At 32.9% G+C, this 21,998-nt stretch overlaps 1 protein-coding gene across 1 annotated transcript in view; it reads right to left on the reverse strand.

Moving 5' to 3' along the window:
• Window positions 1-879: 879 nt before the first annotated feature.
• The window catches only part of LOC124353932 (cytokine receptor-like factor 3), a 73,589-nt gene continuing 52,470 nt past the window's right edge, over window positions 880-21,998 (reverse strand). The window contains exons 4-7 of the mRNA XM_046803993.1: window positions 17,665-17,914; window positions 15,831-15,961; window positions 9,727-9,838; window positions 880-3,861 (exon numbers count right to left, since the gene is read on the reverse strand). Of these exons, the coding sequence (XP_046659949.1) occupies window positions 3,641-3,861; window positions 9,727-9,838; window positions 15,831-15,961; window positions 17,665-17,914 (714 nt within the window). The 3' untranslated portion in view covers window positions 880-3,640. The remainder of the gene's footprint in view (window positions 3,862-9,726; window positions 9,839-15,830; window positions 15,962-17,664; window positions 17,915-21,998) is intronic.

Here is a 21,998-nt window from a genome sequence, read left to right on the forward strand (position 1 = left end):
AGATTATTGAATGTGGCTCTGAAAGAAAAATTTCATCTCTTAAGGTCAATTCACACACATCAGTTCCGTTCCGGCGCGTCACAGGTCAGTCACATCAGTCACGTCACAGTCAAAATATTTATTCTATAATGGATTTCCTGTTGCGCTATCTACACTTATCCGGCTCAGTTCCGGCGCAGGTCCGTCAGTCGCTCTGCCGGCGTCCGTCAGTCATTTTCAGATTTCTTCCCACCGATATTTTTGGATTGTTCGGACGCCTGACGGTCGCATGACGAATGTGTTTGCTATTTTAAAGGATTGCGTTTTTATATAAAAGTTGTATTTCTGTGTTGAGTTTATATTTTAAAGACTGTTTGTTACGATCATCAAGATGAACGATGAAAAATTGATAGAATCTGTTCGCAAAAATATAGTTTTGTATAATATGTCTAACCCTAAGTACATGGACTCGTCTGTGAAGAATGAAATTTTTAAGAATATTTAAAGAACTTAGTTTCATCGTCCATTATTCCCTTAAATAACGTGATGAACTCTCCCTGACTTTCCCTCTTCTTCCATAAATCATGAACCCATATCCTTCGCTTTTTCCTCTTATTTTCAATCTCTTCGTCATCTAAGGCTATCGCTAATGCAGCTAACTCTACTATAGTAAAATCAGGCATTGAGGTAATTATATATTAATTCTCCAATTTAATTCACTCATGATAAAATAAGCTGTAAATAAGCTTGACTGTAAGATCACTGTATAAAGTGACTGACGAGTGACTGAAGCCAACTGACGGACAGTTGACTGACGAATTCCGAACGGAACTGTGACTGAACTGAGACTGAACTGTGACGGAACTGTGACTCAACTGATGTGTGTGAATAGACCTTAATTCATTAAATAACAATATTTAATATTATAATAATAACATTTTCTCATATAGGTTCCCTACCCTTTAAAATTCGTGTAAATGGCATTCATAATAATACTATACTAACTGTTGTTTGGTTTCTATATGCAGATGACACAGGAATTAAAATTATACTTAATTAAAGAAAAATTGTTCTGTTACAACTTATAAATTTATTATTTAGAGTAATGTTAATAAAGTTATCATAAATTAGAAAAAATTCCACAAAATTAATTTGATTTGTTCACATAAACTATGGACAACTTTAAAAAAATGACCCATCAAATTCTTAGTTAGGATACTTAACTGTTACTTTCCTTAGAATGAAAATACAAACTTCTTCATTAAAAAACTGAATAAAGGACATTCAAAAAACAAAATACAGTGATCTTGAAGATGTTCTCTTACAAATTTATTCATGTTTAGTCTTGGAATATTAAAATCAAATCAAATCAAAGAATTCTTTATTGTTAATTTCTTCAAGAAATAACATGGTGTCAAGCTTAAAATGCAATACATTATAAAAGTAAAATTGTATATTACAAAATTGAGTCCTTTACTAAGGACTATTAATATGGAATATTAATATGGGGACAGTCATATATTTTAAGTAAAATCTTCAAGATGCAAATGAAAGCCATATGTATAATTTAGGGAGTACAATGTTAAAGCCCTTGCTTTGCAAGCCACTTTTTCAAACATTACAAGTCATTACATTTCCTTCATTGTTGTTTAAAAAAAAGTTTGATATGCACTAAAGAAAATCTACATTTATATCCACAAAATAATTCAGTCCATTGGCACCAACAAGAAGTTAAGTATTCTGAGAATGCAACACTGTAAATATAAAATACCTTGGAAAAATTGTGAATATAGAACATTAAACTACACAACAAATTACCATAGGAAATTATAAGTTTTCATCTTTAACAATTTAAGAAGACTATAAGTCAGATGTTAATACAAAATTGTTCAAATAAATTAGTAAGGACTTCTTTAAAATTAGAATGAGAATATGTTTTAATACAAATTATTTGCTTCTTTGACATTGTAAAGTCCTAAAAAATTATTAGTGGCCATAGTGTGTGTAACCAGAATAGAGATGTATGTTTCAAATACTGATTGAATTATATTGATTGGTATTTCAAGCATAAAAAATTAGCAAAAAAATCAACAACCATCTGTTGAATGCCATCCATCAACCAAAAAATGGTAAATGGTCTGTAATCAGAATATAACAGTACATTGCCACTGTTATAGTTAAAACCTCTCACATTAGAGAAGAACTGGAAAATAAAGTATTATTTATTTTATACTATTCACATAGTAAATAATAGTAAACATATTGTGAACAAGTTTATGTATTATAGTGAAAATTAAAATGGCAATACAAATGCTGTATAAATTAGACAACTAGTTGGCAACAATAGGCTACCATTCTAAAGTAAGAAATAAAAATGGTTAAATATTGTATAATGTCTCTACACATACTGATTCATCGATCTAACAACGAAACAAAAACAACTAAATTCAACATTATATACACAAGAAGAATTTAAAACTGTAAACAATTATTTAATACAAGAAAACAATATTTATTTACAACTAACCAAGCTATTTTAGTAAATATAAATTAATGAAATTAAAACACTGATTATGTTATTAATTAGTATAGTAATAATTATGGTTTTGTTTTGTATGAAACAAAATTACAAAACAACAATAAGACCAATCCTTCCGCATGGAACGGAGTCATAAGTTCTTGAAAGCAGAAATGCTGATTAATTTTGAAAATATAGTACTAAGAAGTCTTTGGTCCAACATGAGAAAACAAATTGTGGAGTATAAAATATAACAACACAATCTCTTAAAAACATCTAACAGTACAGCCAAAACCAAATGCTGACGTTTATGGAGGACCAACAGACAATAAGAAAGAGAGATGGCACTTTAATCTAGCAAATTTGGGAAGAATACCTTGATGGAGAAGACTTCCTGGGCACCTAAAATGAAAAGACCAAGTGCTTATTGACATGAATTAGACGAGAGACAGTGGAGAAGATATGGGATATCGAATGAAGTGATGGCAGGTTGTTTGGCAAAGCCAAATACCACTTTGGACATTAATCAGTAATAAGTGCTAATTATTGAATATACAACAAACAATTAATTGGAGTATTTTATTTTGATTTCAGTTTTATACTAATGTGAAAAATCTTTACATTTATTCAGTTCATGAACACTTCAGTTTAGGATGTATTAAATGAAACTTATTATAATCTGCATTCAAATTTTTTTGGCATTATACAGAAGTTATAATGCCAAAATATCTGTCTACATAATAGAGAAGGATCTGAAACAGTTGATGTCAGAGAATTTGTAAAAAAGCATAATGTCTAAAATAAAAAATTACCTACACTTGTTATACTGCATTCAAATAAACAACAGATCCTTAGGAGATCCTTTTGGTCACTGGGTTCTTAAATTATTAATCTGTTTAAGAATCAGCAAGAATTGATAGTAACAAGACTATGCAGGACACCCACACTCATTCCATACAGATGGTAATTTATCTGACAAAAGGCTTTAAATTGTTAACTTCAAATACCTGATAAAAATGTCACTAGTATTGACGTAGATAAAACTGGTAGAAAGAAGCTAGTAATAGTTTACTATTTGACAATTTATCTAAATTATATTTTCTTAAATAAAATTAGAAACATTTAGATTTACAGCTCCCAATGTTACTCCACCATGAGTTTCCAGCCTGGCTGGGTGCAGAGTGCGATGAAACTGAGTGTTGTGTTAGAAACGCGCCAGTCGTAAGTGACAGCTTTGTTGCCGCTGTCCACCTGCAGTCTCACGCGATTAGCCGTCAATGGCTCACATGTGAATGTCACCCGGGAGCCTCTTGTGAGCGCAGGCAGCTTCGTAGTCTTCTCAACTCCATCCACGTATATGGACCCTACAATATCATATATTCTAAAAATTAGAGGTAATAATACGACTGTTATAAATATTTTGTCATCACTATCCTAACATTCAGTTCTAATATCCTTTCAAATATCTATCATCAACAATCAGAGGAGGTCTACTTGAATCTAAAATTTCAATTTCTTCATTTATTTCCAAAACTGTCTTAAACTATTAATTATACAGTAAAATACAATAATGTCCTCAAATAATTATGCCCATACAATGTGTTCATTAACTACTGGCAAACGTCAAACGATTGCAACAGATTCAGTTTGGCATACAATAAATTCCAATTATAAATATGCGCTCATAATTACAAAAAGCGTTAATTCTGTTTTTGTTATAATGCAGAGTGCTGTGAAGTACGTAAAAATAAAAAGAATAATACTAAAATAGTATTTTATTCATATTCTAAAGTCTTAAAAAAAATGATTAAACATTCAGCTAAAAAGTCATAACAGAACTAATTACCAAATTTTAAAATTGGAACATTATAATAATTTGGAATGACAATTGGTAATAGTTATAATTAGATAAATAAAAACGTAATCCGCTCAATTACACTAAGTCTGCTAAATAACTGTATGTAACGTATGTATGATACTTGGTTATTAACACATTGACTGCGGCAGACGCCTAAGGCGCAGAGCCAGTTTGAGAATAGTTGGTCTCAAGTGCAGCAGTGAAGGTGTTAACTACATGTATACAGTTATTGTACAGTAGTTTAATAGGTTGACTGTGGCAGATACTTTACAGCCCAGACCATATTAAGAATAGTTGGTCTCAATCAGTATAGTGCAGCAGTGAAGGTGTTAATCAATGATGGTTAGACAGCTAAAGAGAAGAAAATGCAACTGTCAGAGCAAATGTCCCAACAAATGTCGGAGAAAATGTTACTATTGCAAATTGCTCTCTTCCTGAAAAATACAATATAGGGTTGAAGAGTCTGAAAATGACAAACAACAAAGTAGAAGAATATTAACAGTGGAACTACTTTTCTGTTCTACATCCTACATCTGTGTAGTGCATGACGTAATCTTATAGCAGTGAACCAATGTTATTTTGATTGTTAGTGACACCTGTCATCATCACCTTAGGATACGTAAAATAATGATAGTGAATTCCGAGAGACTTTTGCTCAAAAGAACAAAAATATTGTTGATTACAATGACCTTTTGATAATACAAAGTTATTATTCGAGCTGATATGAGTGCCTCTGGTCTTTGCTGCATGCTGGGAGCACACAATACCTGTAAATCTAACTAAACATAACTTTCTACTGTCCTGCAATGTAGATAGATAATAAAAACTGTGCACATAATCCAAACTCAAACAGATTCATAATTTTTCAAAATAGTTGACAGTATTAGAGTTGAACGTGCAGTAATTGAGTAATGGACGCCATGTTTATCAGCAAGGCACACGATACAGTAAGCTATCAGGTGAAAATAATGCTTAAAACACAGATAACACGAAACAAAGAATACAACTATGACAACATAATGAAATTTCTATTTCCAATAATAAATAGAATTGTAACTGTATTTTTCACCACTTACGGCACTATATATAGTTATGTCAGAAGAACTAGTAGAATATGTTATTAACATTAATAATGGCAACTATAGCCCATAATGTAACTAATAACAACCTAACAAATAAATCATGATTTATTGACTGAAATAACGTGGCACATTACTTAAAATATTATACTCAAAAACAAATTTTTGACATAAAACATCATGTCATACAAATTTTTACTGTTGATATAGCTGACGCCATGGCTCTCAGAGGGTTTAATCTTTTAATGGCTATAAATAATGAAAATTGTAACAGCCATTAAAAACCTTTACCTTTTAGATAAAACACATAACTAATTAGCAAAAAGAAAGGTTTATTGGGTTTACAAAAAATTAAAAATCTATTGTTATTCATGCAAAATAAGAGTTTCATGTTGTATTTAATCAAAATGAAAAAAATCAATATGTTTTTATCGGTTTAACTTTTATTTACTTACAATTAAATTACAATTTGTAATTTTAACTCATGAACAAGAACTCTCACTGAGATGCAGTTTTAACATTGTGCAAAATTTTGGTTTTCTGACCAAAAAATCAATAAAAATTAAAAACTCTGGATAAACGATAACGACACTGTGTGCCAAATTTGACCAAATTGGTGAGTTCATATGGTCATGGGCTTATATATGTATGTTAACACATTCGGAGCCTTGCAAGTATTTAGATGACTCAATACACTTTCAAACACTTGGAAATAATATAATATTTTGTATTGTGATGTGGTTGGTAAGCCTGTCCAACATTGGTAGTAGAGGATTGTTATCAGTACTGGATACAGTTTTGCAGGCTGCCAACTGGACAATATTTACTTGCCTCTCTGTTCCGACTCAAAGTTACCTCCTTTCAGTGCCTGTGCCTTTTTACACATTTCTGGATTCTCTCTACACTTGAGTTACACTTGCCTGTGCAGTTGCCACTATTCAGGTTACTGGGAGAAACTCAATTTACTGTCTGGAATGTTATATGAACTGCATTGGAGTTTGGCAGATTGACTTCAATTATTAAGTTTGGTTACTTTCATTTATTACATAATAATAATATTCTTTTTTGGTACTTGGTTTTAATGTTGTTTTTTATCAGTTATTTATTTAACTATTCATTTTCTTGTTATTTTTATTCAAATTAGGTAGATTTTGTATAAAAATCGACTATCGCAATAGTCAAAACATATGAAAGAAATGTTTTTGTATTTCAACAATTTTGAGATATTGATTACCTGTAAATTCCATTAGAATTTTTTGATCTACAAAAGAACTGATGAAAGGAATGCTGAAAGAAGTTCCAACTTAATACAAAAATGTATCTTATAAATATCTCTAAGTTCGTTAGCCATCTTGGTGCACTATTTCACTCCATTATGACACCTGTTGAAACTTTATATTTTTGAAACCTAGATAAAAATAAAATGTTCAAGAGAATAGTTATAACACGATATAACACTTATACCTATACTTTATGAAAGTGAAAATTTTGTTGTATCTTGAACGTGTTTTTCAAAATATGGCATTAAATTTAATTCTCATAAACAATTTTTATAATATAACTGAAGAAGGAAATGCTGAAACAAGTTCTAATTTGGTACAAAACATTTACTACTTTGTTTTTTATGCAACTAATTAAATGAAAAAAAGAGTTTTGGAATGCTTACATTTCCTTCCTTTCGTTTCAGGATAATAAGTATATGTCAATTCCATGATAATAATTTACAATATAATTGATGTAAAATAGTTAAATTTTTACATCTTAACCTGAAGAAGATCCGTTTTATAATCCTTTGTTAAGAGTCCCCCAGTTGTGTCATATGTCACAGATCCGTGTGGATTCTGTGTTAATGTTTATGGTTCCTTATTGTTGTATCTTAATTTAAAAAATCAGAAGTTAATTGTCATTTATGAAGGTTAGGTGTGTTGGTAAAATTTGAATAATATTTATCACCAAATTGTTTGTGTCACATGATAAAGTTCACTATTTATATCCTGTAATACACTGTATATTAGGTGTGTAAGACCCTGATATACAGTGCAACAGTTCAACTGCTGCAACACTGTTTTATAATAGTAGATTTACTCCATTATGTCAATTGAGTTTCGTAGAAACTGATCTCACTCGCTGGGAAAATAAATAATTTACAATGCCTTTAAATCAGCATTCAAATCATCAATTTATTAATTGAACTCACTACTTTAAACATTTTGTGACATTCTCTATATACATATTCAGCATAATGCACACCATACTTAGATACGGGCAGTCTAATTTGAAATTAAATGAAAATGTAGGTATTTAACTTGTTATTCCATCACACCGGGTACATTCAAAACACAGTCAATTATCACTGTTTAAGATTTTTATCAATTACATTTAAGTATCAAATGTAGAGTAAACAGAAAGAATTTCAACATTTCAAGGAATCAGGCCGAGATCTTTCTAACAATGTGGTGGCTTACACAACGGAGTCCACAAACCGGAAATGGAGGGAAACTGGTAGCTCTTTAGCCTCCAACCCAAAACTGATATGTTTAATTTGAATGACAAACATCCTGCTTTGCATTTATTTTCAATTTCCACTTACTCTTTTCTGCTCGAACCCGTTTGAATTCAAATTTTAACCAATATTGATCTGTTACAAACCGGTACAATTTTGTCTTTGTCTGTATTTATTTATTTATCTTATGCTTACTTTCACCTACGTTTTTAATTTATACCAAATATTATTAGAAAGCAATTTTGTGATTGTTAATGTGAACATTTGCTCTGCCATTAAAATCTAATATTTTGTTTTGTTTGCAATTTTAACATGGCCCTTTCAAGAAGAGCGTTTTTGTGAAAAAAGGGAAAAAGTTAGAAGCAAACACAGGTAATCCCCACCATGGCTTGAATAAATGTGTAGCTGATTAAAGCTATAAACGGTAAAGAAATGATAACGGTGTAGATTTCATTCCTATCTGACCTCTTTGCTTAAAAGGACTATAATTTGACCCAAAAGGGGTAAATTCACTACAGAAGTTTCATCATTAAGGCCTATGTCACATAGCAGCCACGGGCACATGTGTACAAAAAATGAGTGACTTTTGATTAACAAGATCTTGATGGAATCGACGAGTTCCACATGCATGGACTGTTCGGACTTGGTTTATTGTTTTACCAGTGTAATATTGGAAATAACAAAGAAAATGATTTGTGCTTTAGTACTTGGAAGAAGAAGGAACATAAAAAAATAACACATTGATTTCATACTATTCATGAAGGAAAATTGTTCAACTACCATAAAATGTCAATCAGATCTTGTGGTGAACTTATATTCTGAGCTTAAGAGCGCCTGCATAGGAGGGACATGAACATGAGGAGATGTTTTAAACCTTTTTTTAAACCCTTAAGTTAACTGCAATATTCTAAATGATAGTATTTTAAAGGTAATTAAACATAATTTTTATACAAAATTAATCCAACATCTTTTATGCATAAATACTGTTTTAAATCTGTACTGTTTATTTTAAGGTTTCATAATTATTTCTTGTAAAGAGACAAAATTATTGTTTTAAACATAAGAGAAAAATGACCTTTTGCATTAACTGTAAAAATTATTAAATTGTAACAGTTTGTTTTATTGAAATTTAAGTTTAGTTTTTAAAAACTTTAGCAAATTTTTGAACTCAGGAACATATCTTACATTAAATAGAATATACTGTACTGTACGGTTCCAAGGAGTGATTGACAGGCCTGTCCAGTGTTTGTGTGACATGCCTCATATAAAGCAATGGTCAGATAGACTCGTACGGAGCCGAGACATGAGACGGCCCATCGATTAGTAGCGAACCCAATGGACAGTCCGCTCGTGACGGAATGTTCATGTCTCTGGTTGTCATCGGTGGCATTAATAAAAATAATAATAATAATAATAGTAGTGGCCTAGTAGATGTTTACAGCCTACTTGCATCATTACCACACACTAAATGCTTGATCTTATCTGTAGTGTGTAGATATTATGAGTTCTCATTCTAAAGAGAACTAATCAGTAAGAAATCATAATAGTAAAATTAAGGAGATGACACAAGTTTTTACACAAAACAATAATTTTATATTTGGAATCCAAACCTTTTTACATGTTTTTACAATCTAAAAGGGGATTACAAGTGTATTTATTATCAAAGTTCTTGATCTTAAGTTATAGCAACAAATTGAATTTTAATTGTGAGCACTGCCTTGGGTTTTCTTATATTACAATATAAATATTTTCTGAGAAGCGGTTGTGAATGATAAAACACCATAATTACCAAATGCACTGAGGGCCACACATCCTCTTTGCACCAGTGTGTTTGTCTCTTCCAGTAGATCTGCCACCCCAACTCCCTCACAGGGTTGTCTGTGTTCTGGACATTCCAGTACCTGGAAATATAGCAGAGTTGAATATAAGTAGGATTCAGGTTTCTGGTTAATCAATATGAAATGCTTCAAAATTAAACTTCACAAAGTTTCTCTTACAAATAAAAGAATACACTTTACAATGAATTAAGATTTCATATAAATCATAGTTCAGATTTTAAGGACCATTTATTATCATTAATTAACTTTGTTTAAACTTTAGTCAAACAAGGCATAACATGTTTTGTTTCTACGAATCGTTAATAGTTATTTTTCTATAAATACAAGTGAATTAAAATGAATGTTTTTCTTTTGTAACACATTCAATGTGGGAAGCTGGAAATCCAGCCCCCTTCTCCAACCTGACTCATTGCCTTGCCAAGTAACTGGTGGAGATGGTTGTGCTGTTTTCCATGTGTAGTGCCTATTTCTTTGTTTCTTTTCGCACATATTAAAGAATGTCTTATTTCACCAGGTGAAGTTAGCGCCGGGCAGGCAGACAAGCAGCAGCTATGCTCGACCTTGCTTGACTTGGTTATTTTGCAATAACCGCTATACTCACTAGACTGTATTATAGGACTGGTATCATGACAGTGTATGTGTAACTGTAGTCCAATAGAGGAGGATACTGAACTCATTAATTGTTTGTTTTCTGACATGGAAAAATTTGCCTTATTTTTCACAGAGAGTGTGTTAAATACATGTTTTTCAATAGGTCCCAAGATTTTGACAAATTATTCTAAAACATTTTGTTTGATTGCTTTTTAAAATGTTTTGTTTACACAATTTATACTGTAATAGTAACAACAAATTAAATTAAACATCCATCATTTGAATGATTGCTGAAAAACATTTGATCAAGAATGGCTGCTACTTCCCAGCCGTTTATAAATGTATTTTTTTACTTTTTGCTACTTTTATTTCATCAAGTTTTATTGCAAATCTAAACTCCTTCAGAGTATGCAGAACAAACAAGGGGAATTTCAAACAGAAATAGTGATAGGTATAGTCCTGGGATTGCCAGGATGTGCTGTTGGTTGACTATTTATAATAAGACTTCTTACCAAACTCCTACAGAGTATACAGAACAAACAAAAGGAATTTCTATGAAGAAAAATGCAGTTTATTCATAACAAAGCTCAGCCTCATGTTGCTTGAGCAACACCTACGAATCTGAATGATTGATGGATTTTGATAGAAAAGTTGTAATCATCCACATTATTCAGCTAACATGGATCTAAGTTAGTTCCAATTTGTTCTGTAACTCATGTCCAGGGCCGGACCAGGGAGGGGCAGGGTGGGCATGTGACCCGGGCGCCGAGTTAGGGAGGGCGCCGCGCCGGGCGCCAAATGATGGGATGAGGCCACCATAAAAAAAACATTTACCATTTCTACTGTCAAGTGTCAATAGCACAATATAGTCTACGTACATACAATTTCTTACTTCAGTAAACTATATTTGCGCAAACCAAAAGAACATAGGCCTAGTAAGAAATATCTTTAAAGTGGCAGGGTATTTTCATAACTAAGGCTGTGGGTTGGCAACATTGTCTACGGCTTGACTAGGACTAGAAAGCGCAAGCGCAAGTCTCCCGCTCCCGCCCCTGACTAGTGACTCGTGAGTGTTCCCGCTTGACGTGAGCGTGAACTTTTGATGAGTTTAGGTTAGATTTCATGTCGCAGTTGTATGAATATTCTACCTGTGACTAACATAGATCAACATGTCGAAAAAACCATCAGGGTGTTTCCACAGAAAGAAAGCTAAAGCAAGACAACAAGAGGCCGCGAAATCGTCAACTTTAATGTCATCATGGTTGCAAAATATCAAGGACCAAGGTAACTAATTTTTGTTGTATTTTAATTTGTTAAGATTCATTTTGAGTACAAAACAGTTATAGGCTATAGCGGCATAATAACAACAAACTTCAGTTTTAATGTTAAAAATAGTGGTTATAGATCATTAATTGTAAATATAGTTTTAGTTTATAGATATTTTATAGATTCGTTGCCTGAATGAAAATCCTCTCCCGTTCACATTCGTCGGCCGACGCCCACCACACCTTGCGTAGCATAAACACATTTAAATATTCAGAACTAAATACATTAAAAAACATATACATAAAATGCTTCTTTCACTTACTTTCTATGCTATTATTAACGATAGTTTTAATACGGTAACATACATACTAAAATGTTAACAATACATTGATTGTAATAATATCCCCTTGGCCCTTACTACTAAAACAATTAATATATCGAATAGGCTGTAGGCTAGTACTGTAATAGTATCCCAATTAAGGTAGCATGTTTTTTAGCATTATTGGCACTATTTAACAACATTATATTTTTGTAACGTTTGTAGTTAGGCCTACATGATTTATAAAACGTTACACAATGTAATAATTTGTTTATGTTGTACATGTAACCTACTTAAAAAATTAAAATGTTTGGTCATGTGTGCATTTATGTCTGTTGCTTACAGACGAAGCCGAACCTGAAGCAACGAGAAATAAACCGTCTGTTCAAGAGGATGCGGTGGGAGAAGAAAACGCTGGAGGAGAAGATCTCATGGACGTTTGTGCAGAGGAAGAAGACAACAATGACTTTATTTGTGAAAAACCACATACTTCGCATGCTACTGATTTTTGGGCCTCTTCTACGTCATTTCAAGAAGCCGTTTCAGTTTCAGACTCAAAAGGGCCTAACCATGAAGAACAGGAGAGTGAATGTGAGTACAATTTTAATTTTAATGACCCTGGAACTTGGCCAACTCAGCTTAGTGACAAACAAAGATGTTACATCATACAAAGGAGATGTGAAAACGATGATCATAATCCTGATTTGAGTAAAAGCGGTTGGGAGGGCCTTACTCCCTTAAAACCTTACAAAACATTGGTTTTAAAAAATTTTGAAAAATGGTTCAAAGGTCAAAAGATCTTATTTGGCTTACAGCGAGACAATGAATGCTTTGTACTGTGTTCCATGCAGGCTTTTTCGTCATTTGAACACAGAACATGAATCAACAATTTCGTTTTTAGCAAGAAAGGAGGGATTCACAAATTGGAAAAAACTCAGTGGAATTGCCAGAACATGAAAACTCCCAGTACCATAAGAAAACCTTTGTTTCATGGAAAGCATTAGAAACGTCACTTGGTAAAGAAGGGATTGACAAGGAGTTGCAGGATCAGATAAAAAAGGAGGAATCCCACTGGAGAGAAGTACTACGCTGTATACTAGATGCTGTCTTATTTTTGGCAAAACAGGGTAGTGCATTCAGAGGGACAAACAAAACTTGTAACTTTGCAGATCCAAATAGTGGAAAATTTCTCAACACTATAGATTTAATTTCCCACTATAATGAGACCTTGCGTGAGCATATTGGTCGCCATAAGAAAGGGCAGCTCAGCTATTTTTCTCACATAGTACAAGATGAGTTTCTTGATCTCATTGCAAATGCAATTAGAGAAGACATAATTCAGGACATAAAAAAAGCTAAATATTTTTCATTGATTTTCGACTGTACCCCTGATGTAAGTAAAAATGAACAAATGACTGAAGTCATTCGTTACATTAAATATACTGACGAAGGGCCAGAGGTATGTGAAAGCTTTTTAGATTTTTTTTACTGTGAGTGAAAAAACAGGCGAGGGGCTTTTTGAAAGCATTGCTAAAAAGCTCAAAGAAGATGGTCTAGACTTGATGTTTTGCAGGGGCCAGTCGTATGACAACGGAGCAAACATGGCTGGGAAATACAAGGGTGTCCAGTCAAGGATTGTGCAAGAGAACAAACTAGCCTACTTTGTCCCATGCTCAGCCCATTCCTTAAATTTAGTTGGGGTTCATTCAGCAGAGGCCTGTGTTGAAGCACAATCGTATTTTGGTATTATAAACAGCCTCTACAACTTCTTTCATGGCTTTACATCAAGGTGGGAAGTTTTAAAACAACATGTTCCCCTTTCGTTAAAATCAGAAAGTAAAACAAGATGGTCAGCAAGGATTGATTCTGTGGAGGTTATTTATAAACATATGGACAAAGTGCTCTCTTCTCTTGAAGACTTAACTACCCATGAGTTCTCATCTCCTGAAACAAGAGCTGAAGCTAAATCGCTACTTAAAAACATGAAAAGGTTTGAATATGTTATTATGACATGCTTTTGGTATTCAGTCCTCAAGAAAATTGATAGAGTTAGCAAGTTTCTACAAAGAGAGGACACAACAGTAGACAATGCTGCAAGAAACATACAAGGTCTTCTAAATGTATTATCTTCAACTAGGGATTTAACTGTTTCAGAGGCAATTGATGAGGCAACATTTTTAGCTAATAATATGGGCATAACAGCAGAGTACAAGGAAACAAGAAAGAGAAAGAAAAAGAAAATGACAGGAGACACACATGAAGATGATGGGCCAAATTTTACTGAAGAAGAAGAAGAGCTTTTCAAAAGATCACTCTTTCAAATATGTGATAGAATTATTAGTGAGCTAACTAACAGATATGATGCGTTAAAAATCGTTGCTGATAAGTTTAATTTTTTTGTGTGGGGATCAAATAAAAAAAATGGATGTTAAAAATTTGAAAAGTAAAGCAAAAGAATTAGCTACAACATATGCCAGTGACTTAAATGAAGAAGAGCTTGTGAATGAAATAGAGAGTTTTAAATTTCATGCCTTAAATATGGAAGATGGATTGGAAGACGCAACAGCAGCATCTTTGCTCAAAATATTGCATAAGAGCAAGTTGAAAGAGGGTTATCCAAACATATATGTAGCTCTTAAAATCTTTCTAACGCTTCCAGTCTCTGTAGCATCTGGAGAGAGAAGTTTCAGCAAATTGAAGCTTATAAAAACCTATTTAAGAAATTCTATGAAACAGCAAAGAGTAACTAATTTAAGCATTGTATCAATTGAACATGAAAGGGCTTCTTTGATTTATTTTGATCAGATAATTAACACATTTGCAGCAAAGAAGGCTGGGAAGATAAAGATTCTATAATTGTTAGTATTGTTTTTTTTCTAAAACAATTGTATTGTTTTGGATTCATGTAAAATTGTAAAATAGACATTTCTATTTCATTAAAATGACACTTTCTTATTCAACCTAAGTTTTATTTTATTTCAACCCCATATACAAAGCATATAGTAGTAAAACTTATGGTAAATAGTTTGGTATCGGGGGGGGGGGTGCCAAAAGTCAAGCTTGCCCCCCCTAGAAGAAATGATAGATCCGGCCCTGCTCATGTCATTTTTAGGATTGACCTTTTGTGAATGACAATGAAGTGAAACATGCAGTTGGTAACTGACTGGAGCATTTGGCAATGGATTGGTCTCATGCTTCAATAAAAATATTGTTGCTAAAAAAGTTTTTGATCAAAAAGGACATTATTAAAAAAAAAAAAAAATAAGAACATCAAAAGATTATTATGTTTAAAATTACTTAAAAAATATATCTTTTATTAAACATTGTTACTTCCTTATTTTCTTTTGTTTTTTTTTATTTAGGAAAAACTGACTGTTTTGTACACCACTTGTACTTTGTAGAGTGCACCATTATGCATGAGGCTCTTAACTCAACATATTGCTACCAGAGCATTTCTTGACAGATGAACAGGATTTTACCAAAGATCAATGTAAAAGTAAACAAATATTAATCTGTACAAAAATGTCTACAAGAATATTTTACTCACAACTACAGTTATAAAAAACCACGGCTTTGTTGTCCTGACAATTGTCCACATTATGACTAGCTGATCACCAGTAATCACATTGACTTACAACAAAAGATTATCAGTTTTCCTTTCCTTAACACACTAAAGAAGTATCAATATAATTTGGAAATTAATCACTAACCTTATATTAATTGGAATTTTTGCCATAAGTAATGACATTTTTCTAAGAAGACTGAATATAACTATTTTTAGTTGTTAAAAACACTGATTGCCACTAAGAGAAACAATCTGATCTCTTCAAAATAACAGGACACACACGAAGTATGAATCAAAAAGGTACACTAACTCACCGTAAACTCTATAGAGTGCTGAGGGCCGAATTGTTTCCCTATGGAAGACAGGAGCAAAACTACGTTGTCCAGCTTAGTGGCTATCTTTCCTTCCACACTAGTGCTGTAGTGTGGGTTGGTGTCAGACCATCCTGGAGCAAGCAAAGGTGATCACTTGTTACTTAGGAGACGACATTCTCACATATTCTACAAATACTAATAATTAAAGAGACAAATTGGATGGGAGAAAAAATCGTTTATTATTACAAAATACGACATTCCCTACTTTTCAACACAATCCCTTCCAACATTTACACACTTGTCCCGTTGGATTACAATATCAAGTGCCACCATTAATAGTTTCTATAGTAATTGCAGAGTAGCATATGGTTGCCACATCGAACAGCTGATAAATACTGTCAAAATATCAGTCAGTCTATTTATAATTTTTTTAAATTATTGTTATCAATTCATTATATAATTTATTATAGATTATCCGATTAATATTTGATTATTTTTTATCCATCATACAGTTAATAGTTTATAAGATATATTTTTTTAAGTTGAACTTCCAAATATAAGAATGTTGTTTGGCCAATTATGATCTACTTACTATACTTGGACGCTCCAGCCTCATATTCTAGTTGGTATTGATTATGCCTCAAACCTAAGACGACCTAAAACGACTTGTCAATACCGCATGATGCTTGTTGGCTAGCATTTACGCACCTGATGAGCAATGAGAATAACTCTTCTCCTATATTACGCTATATCTCGGGTTCTAGGTGTCTCTGGTCGAAACAATGTAACTAGTTCATGTTGAGCTTACTTTTTTGTATCTCTTAAGACGAATATGACTCCAGATTTCAGGAGCCAAGTCTGTAACAGCATCAGATCCCAGACGCTGCACTAAGAGGAAGGTGAATTGGAGCTTGACCCAATATTTTAAATTAAGTTACAATTTTGATTAATTTGGTTTTAAATTAGTATAATGAAAAGTCAACTAAAACCCCTTTAAAAATGTTTTTATTGCCATACACCTGTTTCAGTATTCAACCATCATCAGTGTAAATTAACCTCTCAATATATTGGTTTTAAATATATTTTATTTTTGGTTATAAAATTAATTAATTGATTAATTACATTTTCTTTTTTTAATTCTTGAGAGAAAGAGCAGTTGTCTTCGAACATAGTCCTATAAGGACCTTTGCACCTCCCTTACTTATGTTTATGCCCTCAGAATCTGAGACTTTTATAAAAGCCAATCAAATTTGAAGACTACTGTTCCGATATGGTAATTTTATGGTTAATTATTTTCATAACAATTTAAAAAAACCAAAATTTCTTTTTAAAATTTTTAAACAACGTTATGAATAAAACATATGGTATTGAAGGGAGGGACTAATTTTAGATGTTGACATAACTGAGATGTGATGGCATTGTGAAATTATTTTAAAATTTTCCTTATTTCACTTATGATGTCGACGATTCGTGCATTCGGACGGATGTGTCTAAAAAATAAGAAATCATTTAAGACCTCGGCTATGACATAAACAAGGGGTGGTATGCGTACAACGGTATGGTTCACTAAATAATTAGCATAAAAGGGAATAAAATTTGCGTATCTTACCAGAGCTCTTACTATTAATCAGCCCGTATAAGCGGTTCACACGAGCAAAGAATCGCAGAAACCAAATTGTGGCGGCTCATGGCGATATTTCATGGCCAAACTTTATACGATATTTTATGTTTTTGATGGCTTCAGAAATAATCTCTAAAGCAACTGACAAGAGCCCCAAAACTGCCCTTGTAATGCAGTAGAGAAAAGTCAAGAGTGGTCTGTACATCCACTTACGGAATGCGAGCTGGTGGGTGGTGGCAAGGCGTGGCAGGCTCCAGGCTCCCCACTGGCCTTGCTCTCCACACCCACAGACTCTGAGCGTGTAAGGAGCCCCTGGCCTCACGTCTCGCACCACACAACTGGTATCAGGACCCCGGTACACGTCTCGGTACACGGCAGCGGACCTGTTAGGCACTGGGGTGGGGTGGAAGCCTGCCGCCAGCTGCAGCAGGTATGTGTGGTCATCCACTCCTCTGTCCTCCACCTGTGTGGAAAATAGTCAGAATCAGCAATTGCTTTATTCATAAGTTTGTACAGCGTACAATGAATAGTATTATAAATACAAATACTATGACTATATTATACAACTAAGACTAAAACAATGTTACACAGACACACATTTAATATAAAATAGTCAGAATCAGCAATTGTTTTATTCATAAGTTTGTACAGCGTACAATGAATAGTGTTATAAATACAAATACTATGACTATATTATACAACTAAGACTAAAACAATGTTACACAGACACACATTTAATATAAAATAATACAATAAATAAATCATACAAACACTTATACATAACTATTGTTCACACATACGAGGTCCAATCAAAAAGTATCCGACCTCGTCGTGTATCGCGGCTTCTGCTGCCAATAATGAGATAAGATTTGTTGCGACAATAGTTCCTACTATGATAAGGAAAGGTACAAAGTCTTATCTTGATCCCCCGACTGGTTCGCCGGAGACGGGTCAGTATGTACTGATAAGTCAAGTGCGCGTATCGGTTTTCTCTAATTGTGAAGATGACGGAAAAAGTGGAACAACGTTATTGCATTTAATTTTGCATGAAACTAGGAGAAAAACAAAGTGAGACCATTCGGAAAATTCAGCTAGCATTCGAAAATGAGGCAATGAGTGTTACGCAGATTAAAGAGTGGTATAACCGTTTCAAAAGTCGTCGAACCTAGGCAGAAAGTGACGCGCGTTCGGGCCGACCAAAAACAAGTCGAACTCCGGAAATCATTGAGAAAGCAAAAGTTTTGATCTGTGAAAATCGTCGAATGACTGTGGAGGAAGTAAGTACTGAGTTAGATGTCAGTTTCGGATCAGCTGAAGCAATTTTAACGGATGACTTGGGATTGCGCCGGGTAGCCGCAAAATTTGTGCCAAAATTGCTGACAGACGAGCAGAAGCAACGGCGATTGGATGTTGCCGAGGACATGCTGCAATGTTGTGAGGATGATGCGGACTTTTTGACATCGATAATAACTGGACTGGTTGGGTCTATGGATATGACCCTGAGACCAAATTTCAATCATCACAATGGCAGTCTCCCCAGGATACTCGGCCAAAAAAAGCAAGGCAAGTTCGAAGCAATGTCAAAGTGATGCTTACTGTTTTTTTCGACCACCGTGGAGTTGTGCACCATGAATATGCCCCTGAGAGTCAAACTGTGAATGCACAGTACTATTTAAGTGTCCAACGTCGTCTCCGAGATGCGATTCACCGCAAAAGACCTGACTTGTGGGCGTCTCAAAATTGGCGGCTACACCACGACAATGCGCCAGCTCATTCTTCCCCAGCTCATTCAAACTTTTTTGGCGAAACACGGCACTCCGCAAGTTCCTCAGCCTCCGTACTCTCCAGATATGGCTCCATGCGATTTTTGGCTCTTCCCCCACCTCAAAAAACCATTGAAAGGCACCAGATTTGAAAGTCGAGAAGCAATTATGAAAAAAACGACGGCTGATCTCATGGCGATGCCGAAAAGTGATTTTCAAGACTGCTTCCAGAAGTGGAAACGTCGCTGGAATCGTTGTGTTGCTTCTCAGGGTGCTTATTTTGAAGAAAATTAACACCAGCTTTTTTCAGGTAACTTCAGTTTTACGTTGCACCAAAAGGTAGGATACTTTTTGATTGGACCTCGTATATTACCTAGTAGACAACTCCAGTTCAAATTCTGTTACTGAGTAAGGTGCTAAACTTATCAATATTGACTATATATAGTCAAGTCAGCAGCACATTTTATTTTTACTTTTCATACGATACAATCAAAACATCTCAGCCAAACTCCATGATGATGGATCTTCTTTTGTAATGATGATTGGACATCAATGTAAACATAAAAGTTAATTACAAACTAAAAAAAAAACTCTCGTAACATCACATCGTGAAATAAATCTTTTTCTTTGCTTTGAAAAGAAAGTATGAGTTTATCAGTTTTCTGAATAAAAAATGCAAAGCTAACAAAATAAAAGTAAGATAATTGACAATAATTATTTTACTGATTAGCTACAGTAAAAATTACACCTCTGTTGTACATTAGTTTTATGATTGTTTCATCTTTTAAGTTAACAGTGTTTCTTATAAATCTCATAAAACACTTTTGAATAATTTAAAGAATCAAAATAAGCAAACAAATTCCAATATACAATATCTTAATACTTTGTTTGTGTTCTATCTCCCTGTCTGCAGATTCTTTCTTACAATTTTTAATAAATCACTTAATTTATGTTTTATTCATCTGATCCTATACCAACTTTTATAAAAAATTAAAAAGAAATTGTTTGACTAGTTTCAAAAGAGCAGCTATTTAAAACCAGGTGCTAAAACCTTTATAAATTAATATTTTATACAATAATTATTAAAAAAGAATCTATTTTGGGAACTTCTATAAGGAATAAACCAAAATTGTTCAGAACATGTTGGACATGTATTATAAATTTTGGAAATCATTAATAATATTTTAGTACATTTGTAACAGCTTTTAAATTAATGGTAACAAAGGTACAATAACATTTTTAATGAGTTGGGTTATTTTGACTGTTACTGTTTACTATTGATTTATTTAAACAATCAACATCAATATTTATATACATTACCATAATTTGATATAAGGATATAAACTTTGTAATAGGAAGTGGCAAGGCAACATTTATACATAAAATCACAAAAAATCCCTTTTCCAATTTAAGTATAAACATAATAGGCTTGTATTCACCAAACAAAAGAGATATATAAAAGAATCATATGTGTGTGTGTGTGTGTGTGTGTATGTGTGTGTGTGTGTGTGTGTGTGTATATATATATATATAAATATATATATATATATATATATATATATATATATATATATATACATACATATGATTACACTTTAACTAGTTGCAAGTAGTCTTAAACAATACTTTAGAGTACTTATACTTCCAAGGCACTTAAGGTACCCATAAGCGAGCAAAATAACTTTTGAGGAATGCCTGCACAAGCCAAGAGTAACATACATATCACAGTTTGCCATATACATCATTTATTACTTTTGAAACAAATATAAAAGAATTTGTTATTTTTCAGATAAGATTTGAACAATTTCAAGTGAAACACAAAATTCTATGGAACGAACATGATTATTACATTTCTATACAGATATAATATAGTATAAATTTGGAAATGGGGGTGGTTCTGGGCTCTGGAGAGTCTTGGTGAAGTTATATAAAAACGTTCTCGAAGTACTACCATGAGGTTGAAGACAGAGTTACAATAGGCTGATTTTATATACATTTACTTAATGTTATGCGTAATATACATTATGGTAAATAGCTTCTAATAAAATTATGAATAACATTAAAACATACAATATAATACATGGATATACACCAAAACACGTACAAAAACAAGCTAATAACAAAATACATGTGTTTTATAGGCATGTGAACAGAATTGAAGTCAAAATATGATGTATAAATTGATAATGTTAGTTGATTATAGTAAAATGGGTGCTAAATCAGCCAGTAATAAAATCAAGCTTTTAAAGAGTCTAAATAGTAGTATAGAACATCTATGACAAGTGATTTAAAGTCTTTAGATCTAAGGATATATGACAGTTTTTATTTTGGTGAGCCTAAAATAATTCATGTGAACACACATCTTCTTCTTTCTTGTTGTCCCATGAGAAAGAAAGTATTTTTAAAATGGAGATTGCTCTTAATATTAATAGTGTAGATAACAATATCATAAACAAATAAATAATTTAGCATTACAATTTTCAAGTTTAAAATTTAACAATACACATACTTTTCAGTTGCTTAATTATTGAGAAACCCTTAAGTTATAATTATCGATGAATTAACAGAAAAACTCCTTCTTATTATCACAAGGTAAGCTAAATTTACTCCATAACAGGAGATAAAGAAATCGTCACTCACTAACATTTCCCAACATCAGCGGTTTATTTCATCAAAATAGTATTTTGGTTCCCACCTAAGATAAGCTATGCCAACAAGATACGCCTGATATCATCTTTACTACATATTGCTTTGTAACAAAGGAATTGAAAATCTCTTTATTTA

This window comes from Homalodisca vitripennis, chromosome 2 (genome assembly GCF_021130785.1).
Source record: "Homalodisca vitripennis isolate AUS2020 chromosome 2, UT_GWSS_2.1, whole genome shotgun sequence".
In the NCBI taxonomy this organism is placed as follows: domain Eukaryota; kingdom Metazoa; phylum Arthropoda; class Insecta; order Hemiptera; family Cicadellidae; genus Homalodisca; species Homalodisca vitripennis.